Source organism: Nomascus leucogenys, chromosome 8, assembly GCF_006542625.1.
Source record: "Nomascus leucogenys isolate Asia chromosome 8, Asia_NLE_v1, whole genome shotgun sequence".
NCBI classification, from domain to species: domain Eukaryota; kingdom Metazoa; phylum Chordata; class Mammalia; order Primates; family Hylobatidae; genus Nomascus; species Nomascus leucogenys.
The window spans coordinates 100,534,272-100,551,069 of NC_044388.1; the positions used below are offsets into that span (position 1 = coordinate 100,534,272).

At 42.2% G+C, this 16,798-nt stretch overlaps 1 protein-coding gene across 1 annotated transcript in view; it reads right to left on the reverse strand.

Moving 5' to 3' along the window:
* Window positions 1-15,521, reverse strand: part of PSMB7 (proteasome 20S subunit beta 7) — a 61,836-nt gene extending 46,315 nt beyond the window's left edge. The window contains exons 1-5 of the mRNA XM_003264115.3: window positions 15,418-15,521; window positions 14,895-14,988; window positions 13,995-14,092; window positions 12,427-12,567; window positions 5,385-5,500 (exon numbers count right to left, since the gene is read on the reverse strand). Of these exons, the coding sequence (XP_003264163.1) occupies window positions 5,385-5,500; window positions 12,427-12,567; window positions 13,995-14,092; window positions 14,895-14,988; window positions 15,418-15,479 (511 nt within the window). The 5' untranslated portion in view covers window positions 15,480-15,521. The remainder of the gene's footprint in view (window positions 1-5,384; window positions 5,501-12,426; window positions 12,568-13,994; window positions 14,093-14,894; window positions 14,989-15,417) is intronic.
* Window positions 15,522-16,798: the final 1,277 nt, after the last annotated feature.

A 16,798-nucleotide genomic window follows, 5' to 3' on the forward strand; every position in this document is an offset into this window, starting at 1 on the left:
AGCTGCTCCTTCTAACAAGCAAACCTAATCCTCTCATTCCCTGGCTTGAAAGAGCAGGAAACCTACAGGACAAAATCAAAACAGCTCTGCCTGCAGCGTCTGGACCCCCGAGGCCTGCTTTCCAGCCTTGCCTCCGCTCCAAACTCCCAACATCCATCCCTCTTCCACCCTCCCCATCTTTGCTTCTGCTGCACCCCCTGCATGGGTCCCTTGCCCCGCCCCCACTCACTGCTCCTGCCGCACCCATGCAGCAAACTCTGGCCTTTCAGTGCTTAACCACACGGAGCCCTTGTGCACCAAGGCCTGAGGTCTATCCCTTGGGGGTAAGGGGTGCATAGCAAATTCCTACTCATCCCTCAAGCGTTTAAGTGTTCTTTCTTCCCACTTTCACCCATCAGACTGGCAAAAATACTCAGCATCCGTGTGGTGGTGGGAGACAAGCGTCCTTGTATTCTCTAGTGGGAATATAAACTTGTGCCAGCTTTTTGGACAGCAATTTGGCAATAGCTCTCAAAAGGTAAAATGCACTTTCCCTTTTCTGGGCTGCCCAGCAGCTGTTATTTCCTGCCCCTGTCCGGAGAATTCCACTGCCATCTGAGCTGAGGCTGAGCTTCACCAATCAGAAGCACCCACCTTCCCCATGAGGAACTCTCTGGTGGTAGAAGGGATGGCAGGAAGGCTCAGTTCTGCAGCATCCAGGGTCCGGCACCAGCTGTGCCTGCAGCATAGACTGAGACACTGTTCTTGGCCCCAAACCCAGTTCTTGCCCTCCCAACTACGTTGTGAGCCACTTGCTATACTTTTCTCAAAAATCCCTCTCTTCCTTAAATCATCCAGTGACTCAACTGCTTGCAACAGAGAATTCTGGCCGAAACATGTGTACACCTTAATCCAGAAATTCCACTACTAAGAATTTATCTAAATGAAGTATGTATTTATACAAGTAGACCAAGACACATTTGTTACCAAAATATGAAAAACAAGGCATTCATCAGAAGAATGGGTCAGCAAGCATGGTATAGCCACATAATGCAATTCTGTACAGCTTGCTATTATTACAGAAATTCTATAGGCCCACGTTAAGCTGATACAAACACTTCTTCAAAACAAGTTAATAGTAAGGGAAGAATATTATGTATAGCATGAGCTCATTTGTGTGTGTTTTTTTTTAAAGGGGTAACTAGATGACAGAGAAGGAGATACATGAAAGTGTATCGTAACACATTTTCTGGAAAAAAATACAAACAAGTCTTAACAGCGGTTACTCTGGAAAGATGTGAAGGAGACTTTTCTTATAGTTCTTTGTCCCACTTGAATGTTCTGTCATGTTCATAAATTATGTTCATTAGAAAATGCTTGAATGTCACTTGCTCAGAAAGGACTTCCCAAACACCAACCAGCCACACACTCCTTCCTATTATCCTCTCTAATGACTGTTCTTTTCCTTGGGGCACTTATCACAATGCATTCTTCTAGGTTCATGTGAATTTACCTGTCTAATATGTGTCTCCCTCACAAGACTATAGGCTCTGAGGCAGGCGCTGTGTTGACCACTAATCTTCCCAGCTCCTAGCAAAGTGCTCGGCACTAGTGACGCTAAATACACATCAGACAAATGAATGAAAAGATCCAATCCTCCTTTCAAGACTCGGCTCAAGTGAAGTTCTTCCTGAATTCCCCCAGCTTGGAAGTGACCCTTTCTCCCTTGGGTCCCCTCCTGCCCTTGTCAGTGTGTACATCTGTCTCCCCCATTAGACTGAGTATCTGAGGATAAAGACCCTGATATTCACTTCTATCTGTGCTGCCTGCTATAGTGCCTTTACACAGAAGGCACTCACTAAAGAGCTGATGAGGCCGGGTGCAGTGGCTCACACCTGTAATCCTAGGACTTTGGGAGGTAGAGGCCAGCAGATCACGAGGTCAGGAGTTCCATATCAGCCTGGCCAACACAGTGAAATCCCCTCTCTACTAAAAATACAAAAATTAGCTGGGCATGGTGGTGCGTGCCTATAGTCCCAGTTACTCGGGAGGCTGAGGCAGGAGAATCACTTGAACCCGGGAGGCAGAGGCTGCAGCGAGCAGAGATCACGCTACTGCACACCAGACCGAGTGACAGTGCGAGACTCAGTCTCAAAAAAAAAAAAAAAGAGCTGATAAACGGGTAGAGGAACAAACAAGACCTCAAAGTAACAATTTACTTGGATATTAAAATCAGATGTTACTGATGTCTCATTCTCCTTAATCTGGCATTTTAGGGCAGCAAAACCAGTCTGTGTGGAGTCAGTCGTTTCTAAATAGAACTCTCCTATAAACTCAAGAGCTGTGGACCCATCACCCGGAACTCACATGAGACTTGGACAGACAGGAGGTCACTCTTGGCCAGGAAAGAGCACAGAGTGGGGTGGCAGAAGTGAAATAGGCAGACACAAAGCTGTTTACCTACTCACTTTCAACAACTTTTCCTAATTCAGCCTTATGCTCATGACACAAATTACCACAGTTCACAGGCAAGAGAAACCAATTTTCCCATTTTACAAATGAAGCTGCTTTGTATCAATGTCAAACTTCTTAAATTTGATGACTTTATCAAGGTGATAGAAGAGAACATCTTGAAGGATTCAGAGGTGAAAGGTTGTGGTGCCTGCTATTTGCCCTCAAATGGTTCCCCGCACACGAAACAATGATAGTAATAACAATGTGTGTGTGAGAGGCAGAACTAACGTGTCAAAATGCTAACAACTGACACATCTGAGTAAAGGACAGATCAGTGTTTGTTGAACATTACTGTTACTTTTCTGCAAGTCTGGAATTTAAGTAAAAAAAGAAAAAAGAAAACTACTTAATAGAAAAGGTTATTCCACCTTTACCACAATTTAAAGGTATCAGATGGGGAGAAATAAAAGCAATACTTTGATGGAGATACCTAATACCTTTGAATAAAGCAATTCAGAACAATTCTAAAATTACCATAAGTATCTTCATTTTAGAATAACTGCAAAGATTCATCCGTATGGTATCTGGGGGTAAATCATTCTCCCCAACAAACAGTGAACATCTGTTATATAAAAACCTTGTAAGAGGCTAGATAACAACACAATGGCATAGCAAAGTCTCAAACTGGCAATTTCCAAAAACTCAAGGCAGCAGTTTTCCTAGATGTGGAGCCAAGACACCAAGACAGAAAATGTAAGAGGTAAATGACAGCTGGAAAAACACCAGCTACACGATACACACAACCTGTTCGAATTTCTGGACCTATGCAACTTGACCCAGAAGCAATAACGTAAATGTTAGAACTTGAAAATCCCAATTCTTCTAAATATAATTTTATCACTATTTTTTGCAGTCATTAAAAAGAAAAAATTATCAGCCACCTGTAATCCCAGCACTTTGGGAGGCCAGAGCAGGCAGATCACCTGAGCCCAGAAGTTCGAGACCAACCTGGGCAACATGGCAAAATCCCATCTCTACAAAAAATACAAAAACTAGATGGGCGTGGCAGAACATGGCTGTAGTCACAGCTACTCAGGAGGCTGCGGTGGGTGGATCACCTGAGCCCGGGGAAGTCGAGGTGGCAGTGAGCTGTGATTGCACCACTGTACTCCAGCCTGTGCAGCAGAGTGAGAACCTGTCAAAAAATCTCCTAATCTAGCAGCTAGAGCTAAAACATAAATGCAAAAAGCTGGTTAACAAATGAGGAAGAGAGGGGAGAAAAAAATAAAAACTATTTACAGGCCAGGCATTGGAGCACACGCTTTATATACGTTATTTCCAACCACTACAACTTGGTGTGGTAGGTATTACCGATACCACTTTACAGGTAAGGAAATCGAGGTTCAGACAGAAATCAAATACCCCAATCCCTCAGACATTAAGTAGTAAAGAAGGACCACAATCACTCCTCTAGGTCAAAATGTACCCGCCAAGTTTCAATGTGAGGCTTCTACTCTGGAATTCTACTCAAATCTCACCTTCTTCATAAGACCTGTCCTGACTTTTTTTTTTTTTTTTTTTTTAAACAGACAAGGCCTCACTCTGTTGCCCAGAATGTAGTACAATGGCTTGATCACAGCTCACTGCAACCTCAAACTCCTGGGCTCATACAATCCTTCTGCCTCAGGCTCCCGAGCAACTGGGACTACAGGCACACACCACCACACTCAGCTTATATATATATATGGCACAGACTGGGTCTTGCTATGTTGCCTAGGCTGGTCTTAAACTCCTAGCCTCAAGCAACCCTCCCACCTCTGGCTCCTAAAGCACTGGATTACAGGCATGAGCCACCGTGCCTGGCCCTGATCTTTCTATTTAATACTGTCATCTGCCTCCACCCCAGCCCCTGCCCACAACTCCCAAGTCCCCTTATCATGTGTGAATTTAAATTTTGTTTTACATCATTGCAAATTCATATGCAGATGTAAAAAATAGAGCATTTCCGTATGAACTTGACTCAGTTTCTCTCAAAGGTAATATCTTGTGTAACTATAGTACAATACCATCTGTATTACTTTTTTTCTTAGTATCACTTTCTAATACAGGCTGAGTAGCCCTTATCCAAAATGCTAGGGACCAGAAGTGTTTCAGATTTCAGGTTTTGGAATATCTACATTATACTCACCCAATTCAGCATCCCTAATCCAAAAATCCTGAATCAAAAATGCTCCAATGAGGCTGGGCAGAGTGGCTCGTGCCTACAATCCATCCAAGCATTTTGGGAGGCCGAGGTGGGCAGATTACGTGAGGTCAGGAGTTTGAGACCAGCCTGGCCAACATCGTGAAACCCCATCTCTACTAAAACTATAAAAAATTAGCCAGGCATGGTGGCGCACGCCTATCATTCCAGCTACTTGGGAGGCTGAGGCAGAAGAATCACTTGAACTGGGGAGGCAGAGGTTGCAGTGAGCCGAGATCATGCCACTGCACTCCAGCCTGGGCAACAGAGCGAAACTCCATCTCAAAAAAGAATAACAAAAATAAAAATGTTCCAATGAGTATCATGTTGGCACTTTAGAATTTTGGAGCTTTTCAGATTTCAGACTATAACAAATATATTCATATTGTATAACCTGTGTATTATATTTACATATATTTATAATACTTCTGTGTTATAAATACACTTCTCACAGTTGTTTATTGTCTATTTACCCTCACTAAAATACAAAATCCTCGAGAGCAGGAATCATTGTCAGAATTGTGTTGACTGCTATATAGCAAGCACCTAGAACAGGGCCTCATCTGTAGTAGGAACTCAGTATATATTTGCTGAATGAATCAAAGCACTGTATTGCACCTCCTCTTCTAAGAGAAAACAGACCAACTCTTCAAGAGACTATCTTGGTAAGTAAGAGTACTCTGAAACATCAGGAAAACGTTACACTCACCCATGGTGACATAAGGCAACTTATCAGTTGATCCGTGAGGATAGATGCTGTAGAGGTGAGGTCCAGTAACATCTACTCCCCCTAAAACTAGGGCTGCACCAATGTAACCTTGATACCTGGTGATCAGAGTATGCATAAGAAAAAAAACATGAGTCCACAAAGCATCACTGTAACTTAGCCAAAAGTTGCATGAGAAGTCAGATAACAAAAAGTTTTCCTTAAGACTGTTTCATTAAGGGGTTATTGTTTTGATGGGAACAAAAAAGGGAAGGGAACATTAGATGAGCATCTACTATCAGCCAGTATAAACAATAAATTATGTGAGGCACTCCATACACCTCATTTCAGCTCAGCCTCACAGCCCATTATTATTATTTTTTTGAGACAGGGTCTCACTCTGCCACCCAGGCTGGAGTACAGTGGTATTATCACGGCTCACTGCAGCCTCAATCTCCCCAGGCTCAAGCGATCCTCCCACCTCAGCCTCCTGAGTAGCTAGGACTACAGGTGTGCACCACCACACCTGGCTAATTTTTTTTTTTTTTTTGGAGAGACAGGGTCTCGCCATATTGCCCAGGCTGGTCTCAAACTGCTGGACTCAAGCAATCCTCCCACCTTGGCCTCCCAAAGTGCTGGGATTACAGGTGTGAGCCCCCACACCCAGCCCACAGTCCCCTTTAAAAGACAACAATATCATTCCCATTTTAGAGAAGAGAAAACCAACCCAGAGACATTAAGAACTTGCCCGGTCTCAGAACCAAATTGGACTGACTCCAAAGATTATCAGCACTTTTCCCATCACACCTCTCTTGTGATCAGCACATAAGCTACCTCCACAGTTAACAATGAGGAGGTGCTAAGCTCAGCTGTTCCACTGTTCAAATTATCAACCTGGCCACAAAGGCCAGGCATGGTGGCTCACACCTATAATCCCAGCATTTTAGGAGGTCGAGGTGGGCAAATCACTTGAGTCCAGGAGTTCAAGACCAGCCTGGGAAATATGGTGAGACCCTGTCTACAAAAAATACAAAAAATTAGCAAGGCATGGTAGCATGTACCTGTAGTCCCAGATACTTGGGAGGCTAAGGTGAGAGGATCCCTTGAGCCCAGGAGGCAGAGGTTGCAGTGAGCCATGTACACGCCACTGCTCTCCAGCCAGGACAGAGCAAGAGCTGTCTCAGAAAAAAAAAAAAAAAAAAAAGTATCAACCTCACCACAGCCCAAACAAAAATGGCTCATGTCGAAACATCTCTGCCTTTGAATTAACCCATATTGTAATTACATATATGAACTCGTATCAAAAAAAAGTATTTCATCATTCAGGAAAGTGAATATTAAAATAACTCCATGATAGCGTAAGAAACCACTGCTACTACACACAGGATAAACTTACACTTCTTCAGGAACATCAGAGGAATACATTTTCCACCCACCCCATCTCCACTTAATTGTGCACATATTTGTTCCTTTGGACCCTTTTTTTCCATTTCTATAGATTCCTTTCCCTGTATTTGGTACAGCTTTTTAACACTAGGAGGCTAATGTTACTCCTAACATGGGAGGCTGAGGCATGCGAATCACTTGAACTTGGGTGGCCGAGGTTGCAGTGAGCCGAGGTTGCATCACTGCACTCCAGCCTGGGCGACAGAGCGAGACTTAGTCTCAAAAACTAAAAAAAAATCAAAAGAAGAATTAGATCTATATTCGTCAACATAAATTGCTCTCAATTTATCTAGCTGTGCTAGATAAACATGCTAGATTTAAAGTTCTCCACTGTGAGCCTTTAGCTCTTTGGGAAGGAAAACAAAACTAACACATACTGAATTTGCCAAACGATGTAATCATTAAAATACAAATAAATTAACACGAGAACCAAAGTCATAACTTTAGACTGTGTGAGACATAGCCACACATCCAGAAGTGCTCTAAGTAAACAGAACAGTGGTCCAATACTTGCCCTGTTCCTTGATTACCAAATTGTTATTTCAAAAAGAACCTTCCATTTATAAGTAAAAACTTCAAGAACCTCCTAGGAAAAGATTTTAGAAGTAGCCTAAAAAGAGAATAGAGCCCCAGACGAGGGAAGAAACTGGTCCAAGGCCACACGTGTGAGCTAGCAGCAGGGTCAGACTAGGGCCAAGGGCTCCAAGAAGAGAAGCCAATCGCCAGTCCCACCACCCCCAACTAGTCCAGTGCCTATTCCACTATGCCAACTGTCTACTGAACAGGGTGTTTAAATAAAGTTAATAATAATCAGCTACTTGCCTTCTAAGCTAAAATATAAACTGTTAGATGCCTTTAAAATAATCAAGATGTTTTGGCAAATTATTGAAGTCATTAAAATTTTAATAATTTATTGATCCACAAATTCTACTACCAGGACTCTATTCTAAGGATATAAACAGACAAATATACAGAAATGAATGCACAAGGATGTTTAAAACAGCATTGTTTATGATGATTAAAAAAATGGAAACAGCCAGAGGGAGAAATGGCTAAACTGATCCAACTGTACAACAAAACATCACACAATCATTAAAAATCATGCTAAGCCAAGTATGGTGGCTCACGCCTGTAATCCCAAAACCTAGGGAGGTCATGGCAGGAGGATTACTTGAGGCCAGGAGTTTGAGACCAGCCTAAGCAACATAGTGAGACATCGTCTACAAAAAGTTTAAAAAAAACAAACACAACAAAAAATTAGACAAATATGGTGGCGTGGGCCTTTAGTCCCAGCTACTCAGGAGGCTGGGATTTTTGTATTGAGCCTAGAATTTTAAGGCTCAAGTCATCCACCATGCACTGCCTTTAAGTGAGCCATGATCATGCCACTGCACTCCAGCCTGGGCAACAGAAAGAGACCCTATCTAAACTAAAATAAAATTGAACAATCATGCTGCAATTTCTCCTGCACTACTGATGGTAGTACAACGTTTGTCAAGGGAAAGCTTTGACAACATCTCTCAAAATGTTAAATGTGCAAAACTAAATAAATGTGCATTTATTCTAGAATACAGGCTAAGGAATTAATCACATGAGTACCCAAGGGTTCTATGTTCCAAAGGTTCATAGAATACCTAACAATACCTTAAATACCTTAAAATGGGCAATATCATTAATGTTCAAAAACTGGTTAAGTTGTAACATAGCCACAAAACAGACACTACGACACCACCAAAAATTATGATACTGATTAATGGTTCTTAAGCTTTTATGGGTCACAGAGCCCTCTTAAAAATTGATTAAAATTGTGGAAATTTTCCCCCGTTAAGAGTACACACATTTTTTCTGATTTCAGGAGAGTTACAAGTATTCAGAACTTCTCTATGGGCTCAACAGAAAAACTCATCTACTGACGGGAACAATATTTGTAACATACTATTACGTAAATAAGGGAAATTACAAAACAACACATACAAGGATATATATCTAGAACAAAAGGTATGAAAAAACAGATCTTCAAAAATTTACAGTATATGTGTCTAAGTGGCAGAACATCAGGTGGCATTTACTTCCTTCTATCCAGGTTTCTAGTGTCTATGTTTTTTACAATTATCATATATTATTTTTATAATTTTAAAAAGTTATTTTCATTTTGAAATGCCCTAGTATAGAACCCATTCAAGATGCACTGTTAGGTGAAAAGATTAGGCTATACTATAAACAGTCAGTACAACTATAATCCCATTTTTTAAATATTACTGAACTTATTTTTAAAACCTCGAAGGGTGTGTAACAATCTCTTAGCACTAACTGTTTGTGGGTGGCAGGAATCCAGGTAGTTTTTTACATTCTTTTTGTTTATAACTTCCAGCTTTGTTTTGTTTTTACTATGAACATGTACTAGCAATATAAAAGGAAGAGAGAAAGGGAAGAACTTAAAAGACAGAAGACTGGAATAACATACACCAAACCAAGAGTGATGCTCCCTGAATGGCAAAATTTTCATTTTGTTCTTTGGGCTTTTCAGTATTTTCTAAATTTCCTACAATAAATGTACACTATGTTTATAAGAAAAAAAGTTACAATGTAAGAGCCTCTACGTATTCAAGTAATAGTTTCCAGAACACAGAACAGCATTTCACTAACGTTTTTATGAAACTCAACAAGGAGGCTCCATGCTCACAGAACAAGCATTACTTACATCAACTACATCTAGCCAGGATAGGTGTGAGATAAAGGCAGTGCTTAAGTAAGGGAAAAGACATCACTTCTGTTTATCAAACCTTATTTTCTCACTGACTCACATACAAGGAAATGGGCTGTTCAGAAAAAAAAAGTACAGCAGTACCAAGAACACCTTGTACTCTTTTTCAGACTGAATCTTATGGGGGCTCTAACTATGCAGTAGGCTCTGTCGTATACAAGGTCAGAGCCTAGCTTCTTTATTCCTGTCCTCCTCAGAAGTCAGACAGACAAAAACTATCATGCTCATTTTGAGAAAGAATCACCCAAATTTATACGACAGTCAGTGCTGTGGGTGGGAGATGAACCAAAGTTCTAAAGTCAAATCCTAAACTCTTTCCTTATACCACTCTCATTTTATGTAACTCACCAAAAATGTAAGAGGACATAAAAGACTATAATTATGCTGGTTTATATTTTTAAATGTTCCTCTCAAATTTTGATAAAATTTAATTTTTACAAAGTATCTTAAACTAAAAAATGACACAACACTGAAAAATGAGAATTTAGAATTTTTTTTTTTTTTTGAGACGGAGTCTCGTACTTTCACCCAGGCTGGAGTACAGTGGCACAATCTCGGCTCACTGCCAAGCTCCACCTCCTGGGTTCAAGCCATTCTCCTGTAGCTAGGACTACAGGCGCCCACCACCACGCCTGGCTAATTTTTTGTAATTTTAATAGAGATGGGGTTTCACCATGTTAGCCAGGATGGTCTCAATCTCCTGACCTCGTGATCTGCCTGCCTCGGCCTCCCAAAGTGCTGAGATTACAGGCATGAGCCACCGCGCCTGGCCGAGATGTTAGGATTCTTAAAACATTCTAAAGTGATTAACAGAGACATTTGCTAGATTTTTTTGCTAATTGTTTTAAATGACATTACAAAGAATCTTGAAACATCCTATTTGCGGCAATTTTGCAAGCTTAAAAATTGCCTTTATTACATAGACACGTTGTGTAGACAAAAAGTTTTCAAAAAAGCCTTATATATAATGTACCAAGCAAGCCACCAGAGGGAGCTTTATATTTAAAATTAAAATCCACAAATCTCTTCAGAAATCTGATCAATAGGTGTGCCTTAGCAAGTTCTACTCACTGTACTGGAAGAATCTGGTTGGCAATAATTCTCCTGGATTAGAATAATGATACATACACGAACATAAAGCAGCAATTGGATAGATTAGGCTTCTTATCCATATGACTCTAGGCTTTGGTCTCATTTGTAAAATGGGAACTACACTACTATCCTTGCTACAGGGCTACACTCAACCTCATATACACTACTGAAAACCCACAGGCCAGGCCAGACACATAGATGAGAACCCACACATTATCAGGAAGGCCAGGGCCCTGAAGGGAAGAGTGAAGTGAGCCAAGCAGAGAACGTGACAGAGCACCCACTCCCACTTCTAAGGCAACATCCACCAATGAGTTCCCGAAGATTACGGCCACGTGTTTCCAAATGTTTTCAAAAGACAGAAATCTAGACTTTTTTTTTTTTGAGACGGAGTCTTGTTCTGTCACCCAGGCTAGAGTGCAGTGGCGTGATCTTGGCTCACTGAAACCTCCACCTTCCAGGTTCAAGCGATTCTCCAGTCTCAGCCTCCCAAGTAGCTGGGATTACAGGCGAGTGCCACCATGCCCGGCTAATTTTTGTGCTTTTAGTAGAGACGTTTCACCATGTTGGCCAGGCTGGTCTCGAACTCCTTACCTCAGGTGATCCGCCAACCTTGGCCTCCCAAAGTGCTGGGATTATAGGCGTGTGCCACCATGCCAAGCCAAAATCTAGACTTTTAATTCAAATCTCCCCATTTATAATTGTTAGCCACTATTAAAAAAAAAAAAAAAAGCCATATGACCCAAACAAATTTCCCTACAAGCTGACGGCCTATAACCCACTAGTTTAAAATCTTTACTGTCTATCCGTGCTCCCCTTTAATTCTCACAACAACCCTGCTAGGGGCGGGTATTATGATATCCATTCTACGCAGAAGGAAAAAGGCAAAGAATTTGTTAAAGGTAAGGCAAGACCCAAAAGGAGAAGCCAGTATTCCAACCCAAGACTAAATGCCCAGGCTACTTCTCCTATAATCACTGCCTCTCTTATGAGAAGCAAATGAGAAAATGCACTTTGAAAACTGCCAAGACCCATACAAACATAAAGTAATGATGCAATTATTAAAGGAGAAAGAGAAACAAAACTACTAATATGAGCTGTGAGTCAGCGGAGAATGAACGTCAGGTCAGGCAAGCTACTGCACCTCTTTAAACCTCAATTTCTTCACTTGCAAATAGGTGACGCTAATAGCCCCTATCTCAGAATTCAAAGGATGAGATCGCGCATAAAGCACTTTAGCACAGGTCCTGGAACAGGGTAAGAGGTAGATAAAGGTTGGTTAATATTAATATTATCATACCCACTGACAGCCAATTATAAATACCACTTTTCATTCACTGTTATTTTGCCCCTAAAGGGAGTGGGTAGGGGGAAGGGGAGAAAATCATTTGGGTTTGTGTTTATGGGGAGGAGAGAGTAGTTTCACAAGACAAATTCACAGTTCCTCCAGCTATAACTTTCTTACTGTGAACAAAAGAGTTTCTCTTATCCAGTAATATCCCTATGCTCCAGGAAATGACTCAACTGGTGACATGTGATTTACTGATGAAAAAAATCAGGCCCCAGAAATTCAAATGCACTATCAAAAACCATTTAAAATGGCTCTTTAATATAACAACTGATTTCTGGAACAAAATGTGTATTTCTGAATGCGTTTTTGCTACTTTCCAGGCTTCCCTTGGCTGAAAAAATCTAAGATATGAGAAGAAGCTACTAACAGGAATCCCCATTCTGGAAACTTACCTGAAAAGCATCTGCTTCAGCATCCGATTGGCTGTCACAACTCTGGGAAGACGGCCAGTGGAGAGGGAGTGGAGCTCCAAGTTGGAAGAAATGAGCTGGGTTGTCATGTCTGTGTCTGCAGCTGTCCCAGCACCACAACAACTGAAAAATCCAATTAGAAACTTAGCTGAAATCCAATTACCAGAGGGCTCAATTAGAAGTAGTGTGTTCTTGGATAACTTCCATGAAGTTCAGGTACACAGAGAGATGTTTTTGAGTATATCTATGCTGTAACTTCTCTGTTTAGTCAACCTTAAATAAACAGAAAATTGAGAATATGCATCTAGTTATATGCAAATACATTATCTATGGCCCAATGGAACATATGAAATTATTGGTTTCTGTGATAACAGAGTGTGCATTTCATTAACGCTACAAATATATCCAAGTTGTACAGAAGTGCAAGGTGTGTTAAGTCTTGCAATTCAACATCTACCAAGTATTTACTATCAGATACCAGTAATTACACTAAGCACTGGGAATAAAGAAAATATTTATTCCCAGGCCTTCTGCTCAATTTCAAAGTTGAGTGTAAGATACACAAGAAGACAAAAATTGTAACACATAATTTAATACACAGTAGTAGCACAGGTACAAAATCCTATGGGAAACCAGAGGAGAAGGTAATTGATTCTGATCATTAAGAAAAGGTTTCAGGCTGGGCATGACGGCTCATGCCTGTAATCCCAGCACTTTGTGAGACCCAGGTGGGAGGATCACTTGAGGCCAGAAGATCAAGATCAGCTGGGCAACAGAGTGAGACCACATCTCTCCCCCAAAAAAAGGAACGAAAAAAAATGTTTAAAAAAAAAAAAAAAGAAAGAAAAGAAAAGGTTATATATGAGCTGGAATAAAAACACTACAAGCAGAGAAGGTAGAGTTTCTAAATAGAATCTCACATAGGCAATGGTAGAATAGCTTGGAGATGAGGGAAATAGGGACAGTTCAGATGTAACTGGAGCACAGGATGATTGCAACTGAAAAAGAGGCTTGAAGGGTAGGCTTTCTATGAGACTGTGCAAGGCCACAGGATTTTGATTTTTATCCTAAAAGCCGTGTGGAAATGTGACAAGTCTCTTGAAAAGCTTTTTAAGAAAGGGATGTCATCAGATCTATGTTTTACAAAATCCAATATGGCAGAAGAGTGAACAACAGGATGCCTAAGAGAGGCCAATTAAATGATAACTGCAATAGTCCAGCTAAGAAAAAAGAACCTCTATGGTTCAAGTTAATGTTTGAAAAAAAGAAAAAGAAAAAAGAACCCAAACTAGAGCCTTAGCAAAGGAAAAGATAGGAGGGAATGGATTCAAGAGGCCCAGAGAGGGCAAAACTGGCTACCAATTCAACTGGAGACTGAAGCAAAGAGAGGACTTGAAGTGACTAGCTTAGGTAACAGGTGGATGGAAAGGCCATTTAAGGGAGATAGAAAATACAGGTTGAACCGGTTTTAGTAAGGAGCACAGGAAGGTCAATTTTTAGCCCTGACATGTTTGAAAACATAAGAGTTATTCAAACGAATCAATACTTACTAAATATTAGGAGATATGAAGTGTATTTTTGAACAGTTCTTGTCAGCAACAACCATCCCTTCAGTTGCTCTTGTATCTGCTCCAAGAACTATGCCATCCTATTAAAAAAAAAAAGTTTTTAAACAATTTTACAAATATAAACCAACCACAACTCTCCATTCTACTTTAGGGAGTACTATGTTGGCCATACCACATGCTCCCCTAATCTCAAAACGCCAGCCAAAACTCATACCAAAAATATTGTGCTACACTTTCAGGATCTAAGAAAAGGTTTCTTAGTAAATGCTACTAATTGAATCCTGAGTAGGTAAGAATTATTCCCATTTTCAAGTGAGGCTCAGGTGTCGGGTAAATTCCTTGCAAATCAGAGCTAATCTGGAAAAAACCTGGATTAAGACTCAGGAATTTTTCCTTTAAATTAGCCATCACTATCAATTTCCTTTTAAAACATGTTGCACAGGTAATCATATCCCTTTTGACGTTTACAACAATTTAAGGCAGGAGTTATCTCCATTTGATGCATCTGAAGGTGTCCCTGTGAGAAGGAAAGTGAGCTGCCCGAAGTTGGAATCAGCATTATAGAGTTCAAAGGTGAGACAGACCTATCTGACCCCAAATCTCGTGATCTCCCATCACATACTTCGGCTTCCTAAACTAGTAATTAAGAAGCTAACTGACCTGTTAAAAAAAAAAAAAAAAACTCAGCAAAGTGAGGAAAGAACATAAACTGTTAAGAAGCATACAAAATCTGACAAAAGCAGTCGCTCCTGAAAGACGGTCTCCTGATGTATTCTATAGCATCTGCCTTTCCAGACCGAACAGGGAGAGACAGAGGAAGCCAAGTGTTCTGATTCCTGTTACCGGTTCAGTCACTGCTGCTCTTAGCCTAACTCGTCTTACCTTATAGACCACCCCAGCGATGGTCGTGCCAGTTTTCCGGGCCTTTGGAAGCTTGTATCCCCTCTTTGCAAAATCGGCTTCCAAGACGGCATTCCTGAGAGCAAATGAGAGAATCAAGTGTTGAAGGGCAGGACCACATCGCGCAGCACTGGCATGAAGAGTGCCTAACAGAGAACTAAGGAAAGCTGCTATTTGTTTTCACGCCCATCTGTTTAATGAATCCTCCCACCATCAGCACTGTTCTCCCGTTTTCCAACGAAGACAGTCTCAGAGAGGGGCCGTGACGTGCCTTAGGAGACGGAGATAAACGGTGGCTGAGTGCGCTGGGAAGGTGGGAGAGCAGACCCGGCTTCAGGAGAAACCCACGCCCAGGCCCTGATTCCCCTGAGTCACAGTAGCCGCGGGCCACAGGCCCTGCCATGCACTCTTCCCTCAGAATTCTCGTATCAGACTTTGGCCCAGCTCCCACCCGAGCACCGCACTCTTACTCCCTCCCTGAACCAAGCCCCAGGCAAGGCGGCACCTGCGGCAGTTATCAAAAGAGAAGCCTCCAACCGGTGGAGCACACACCGACACAGCCGCCATCTTCCCAAGAAAGCACTTCCGGGCCGGAGGCGGGTGCAAACAAAAAGAGCCGAGCACTTCCGGCGTCGCTGGCAACTGGGGCTGAAGGGGCGGGGCAAACGCCGCACTAGAACGATTGATCTTAGAGATTCTGGTTCCTAGAGAGACCAGAGATGTTTGAAGTATATCGCCCCAAGTGGCACGGAGGAGAAAGTGACACCTGGAACCAGGAAAGGACTTGTCCAAGGTGAACGCACCAGCGACCTGCCGCTCAGACTGGACCTGCTTCTACCGTTAATTTGGTTCTGCGGTGCTTCGGAGACAGACACACCCAAGTCCTAGGCACAGCCCCACCACCCCCTTGCGTTAAGCAAGTATCTTCAACTTTCTGAATCTGTTTCCTCCACTATCAGATGGAGATTACATCTAGCTCAAAAGGCTGCTGTAGAATGGCCATAAGTCTGTGAAAAGAGGCTCAACATGATTAGTCATCGGGTGAATGCAAAGCACGACCACAGCGAGATCCCACTTCGCACCCACTAGGATGGCCATAAACAAAAAGGCAGAAAAGCGCAAGGGTTGCGAGAGTATGGAGAAACTGGAACCCGAATACACGGCTAGTGAGAATGCAAAACGGTGCAGCTGCTCCGGAAAACAATTTGACAGTTCCCCAAAAAGTAGTACCTACCCTCTTAGATATGCACCCGAGAGGGTTGAAGACATGTATTCACAAAAACTTCTATAAAGGTGAGGTAGAAGGCAGGCCTCCATTCACAGATGGGGCTGAGATATCTGACCAAATTGAGTACTAGCTAAAACAGGGTCTGGGCGGAAGCTGTCTTCCCTAAGACTCGCTCACCAGCGGGCCAAGTCAGTTTACCGTTGCCATGGCAACACTCGTGAGTTAGCCACCCCTTTCCATGGCAATGACACCATAAACCAAAAGTTACTACCCCTTCCCTAGAAATGCCTGCGTAAACCACCCCTTAATCTGTATGTAATTACAAGTGTGTATAAATATGACTGCAAAACTGCCCTGACTCTCTGCCTAAGAGGGTAGCCCTGCTCTGCAGGAGTAGTCATGGAGCTGTAACGCCACCACTCCAATAAAGCCGTTTTCTTCTGCCTCCAACTTGCCCTTGAATTCTTTCTTGGGCAAAGCCAAGAACCCTTGTGGGCTCAGCCCCACTTTGGGGCTTACCTGCCCTGCATCAAAAGGGGTCTCATTGGCGAGGCGCAGTGGCTCACGCCTGTAATCCCAGCACTTTGAGAGGCCGAGGTGGGCGGATCACGAGGTCAGGAGATTGAGACCATCCTGGCTAACACGGTGAAACTCCGTC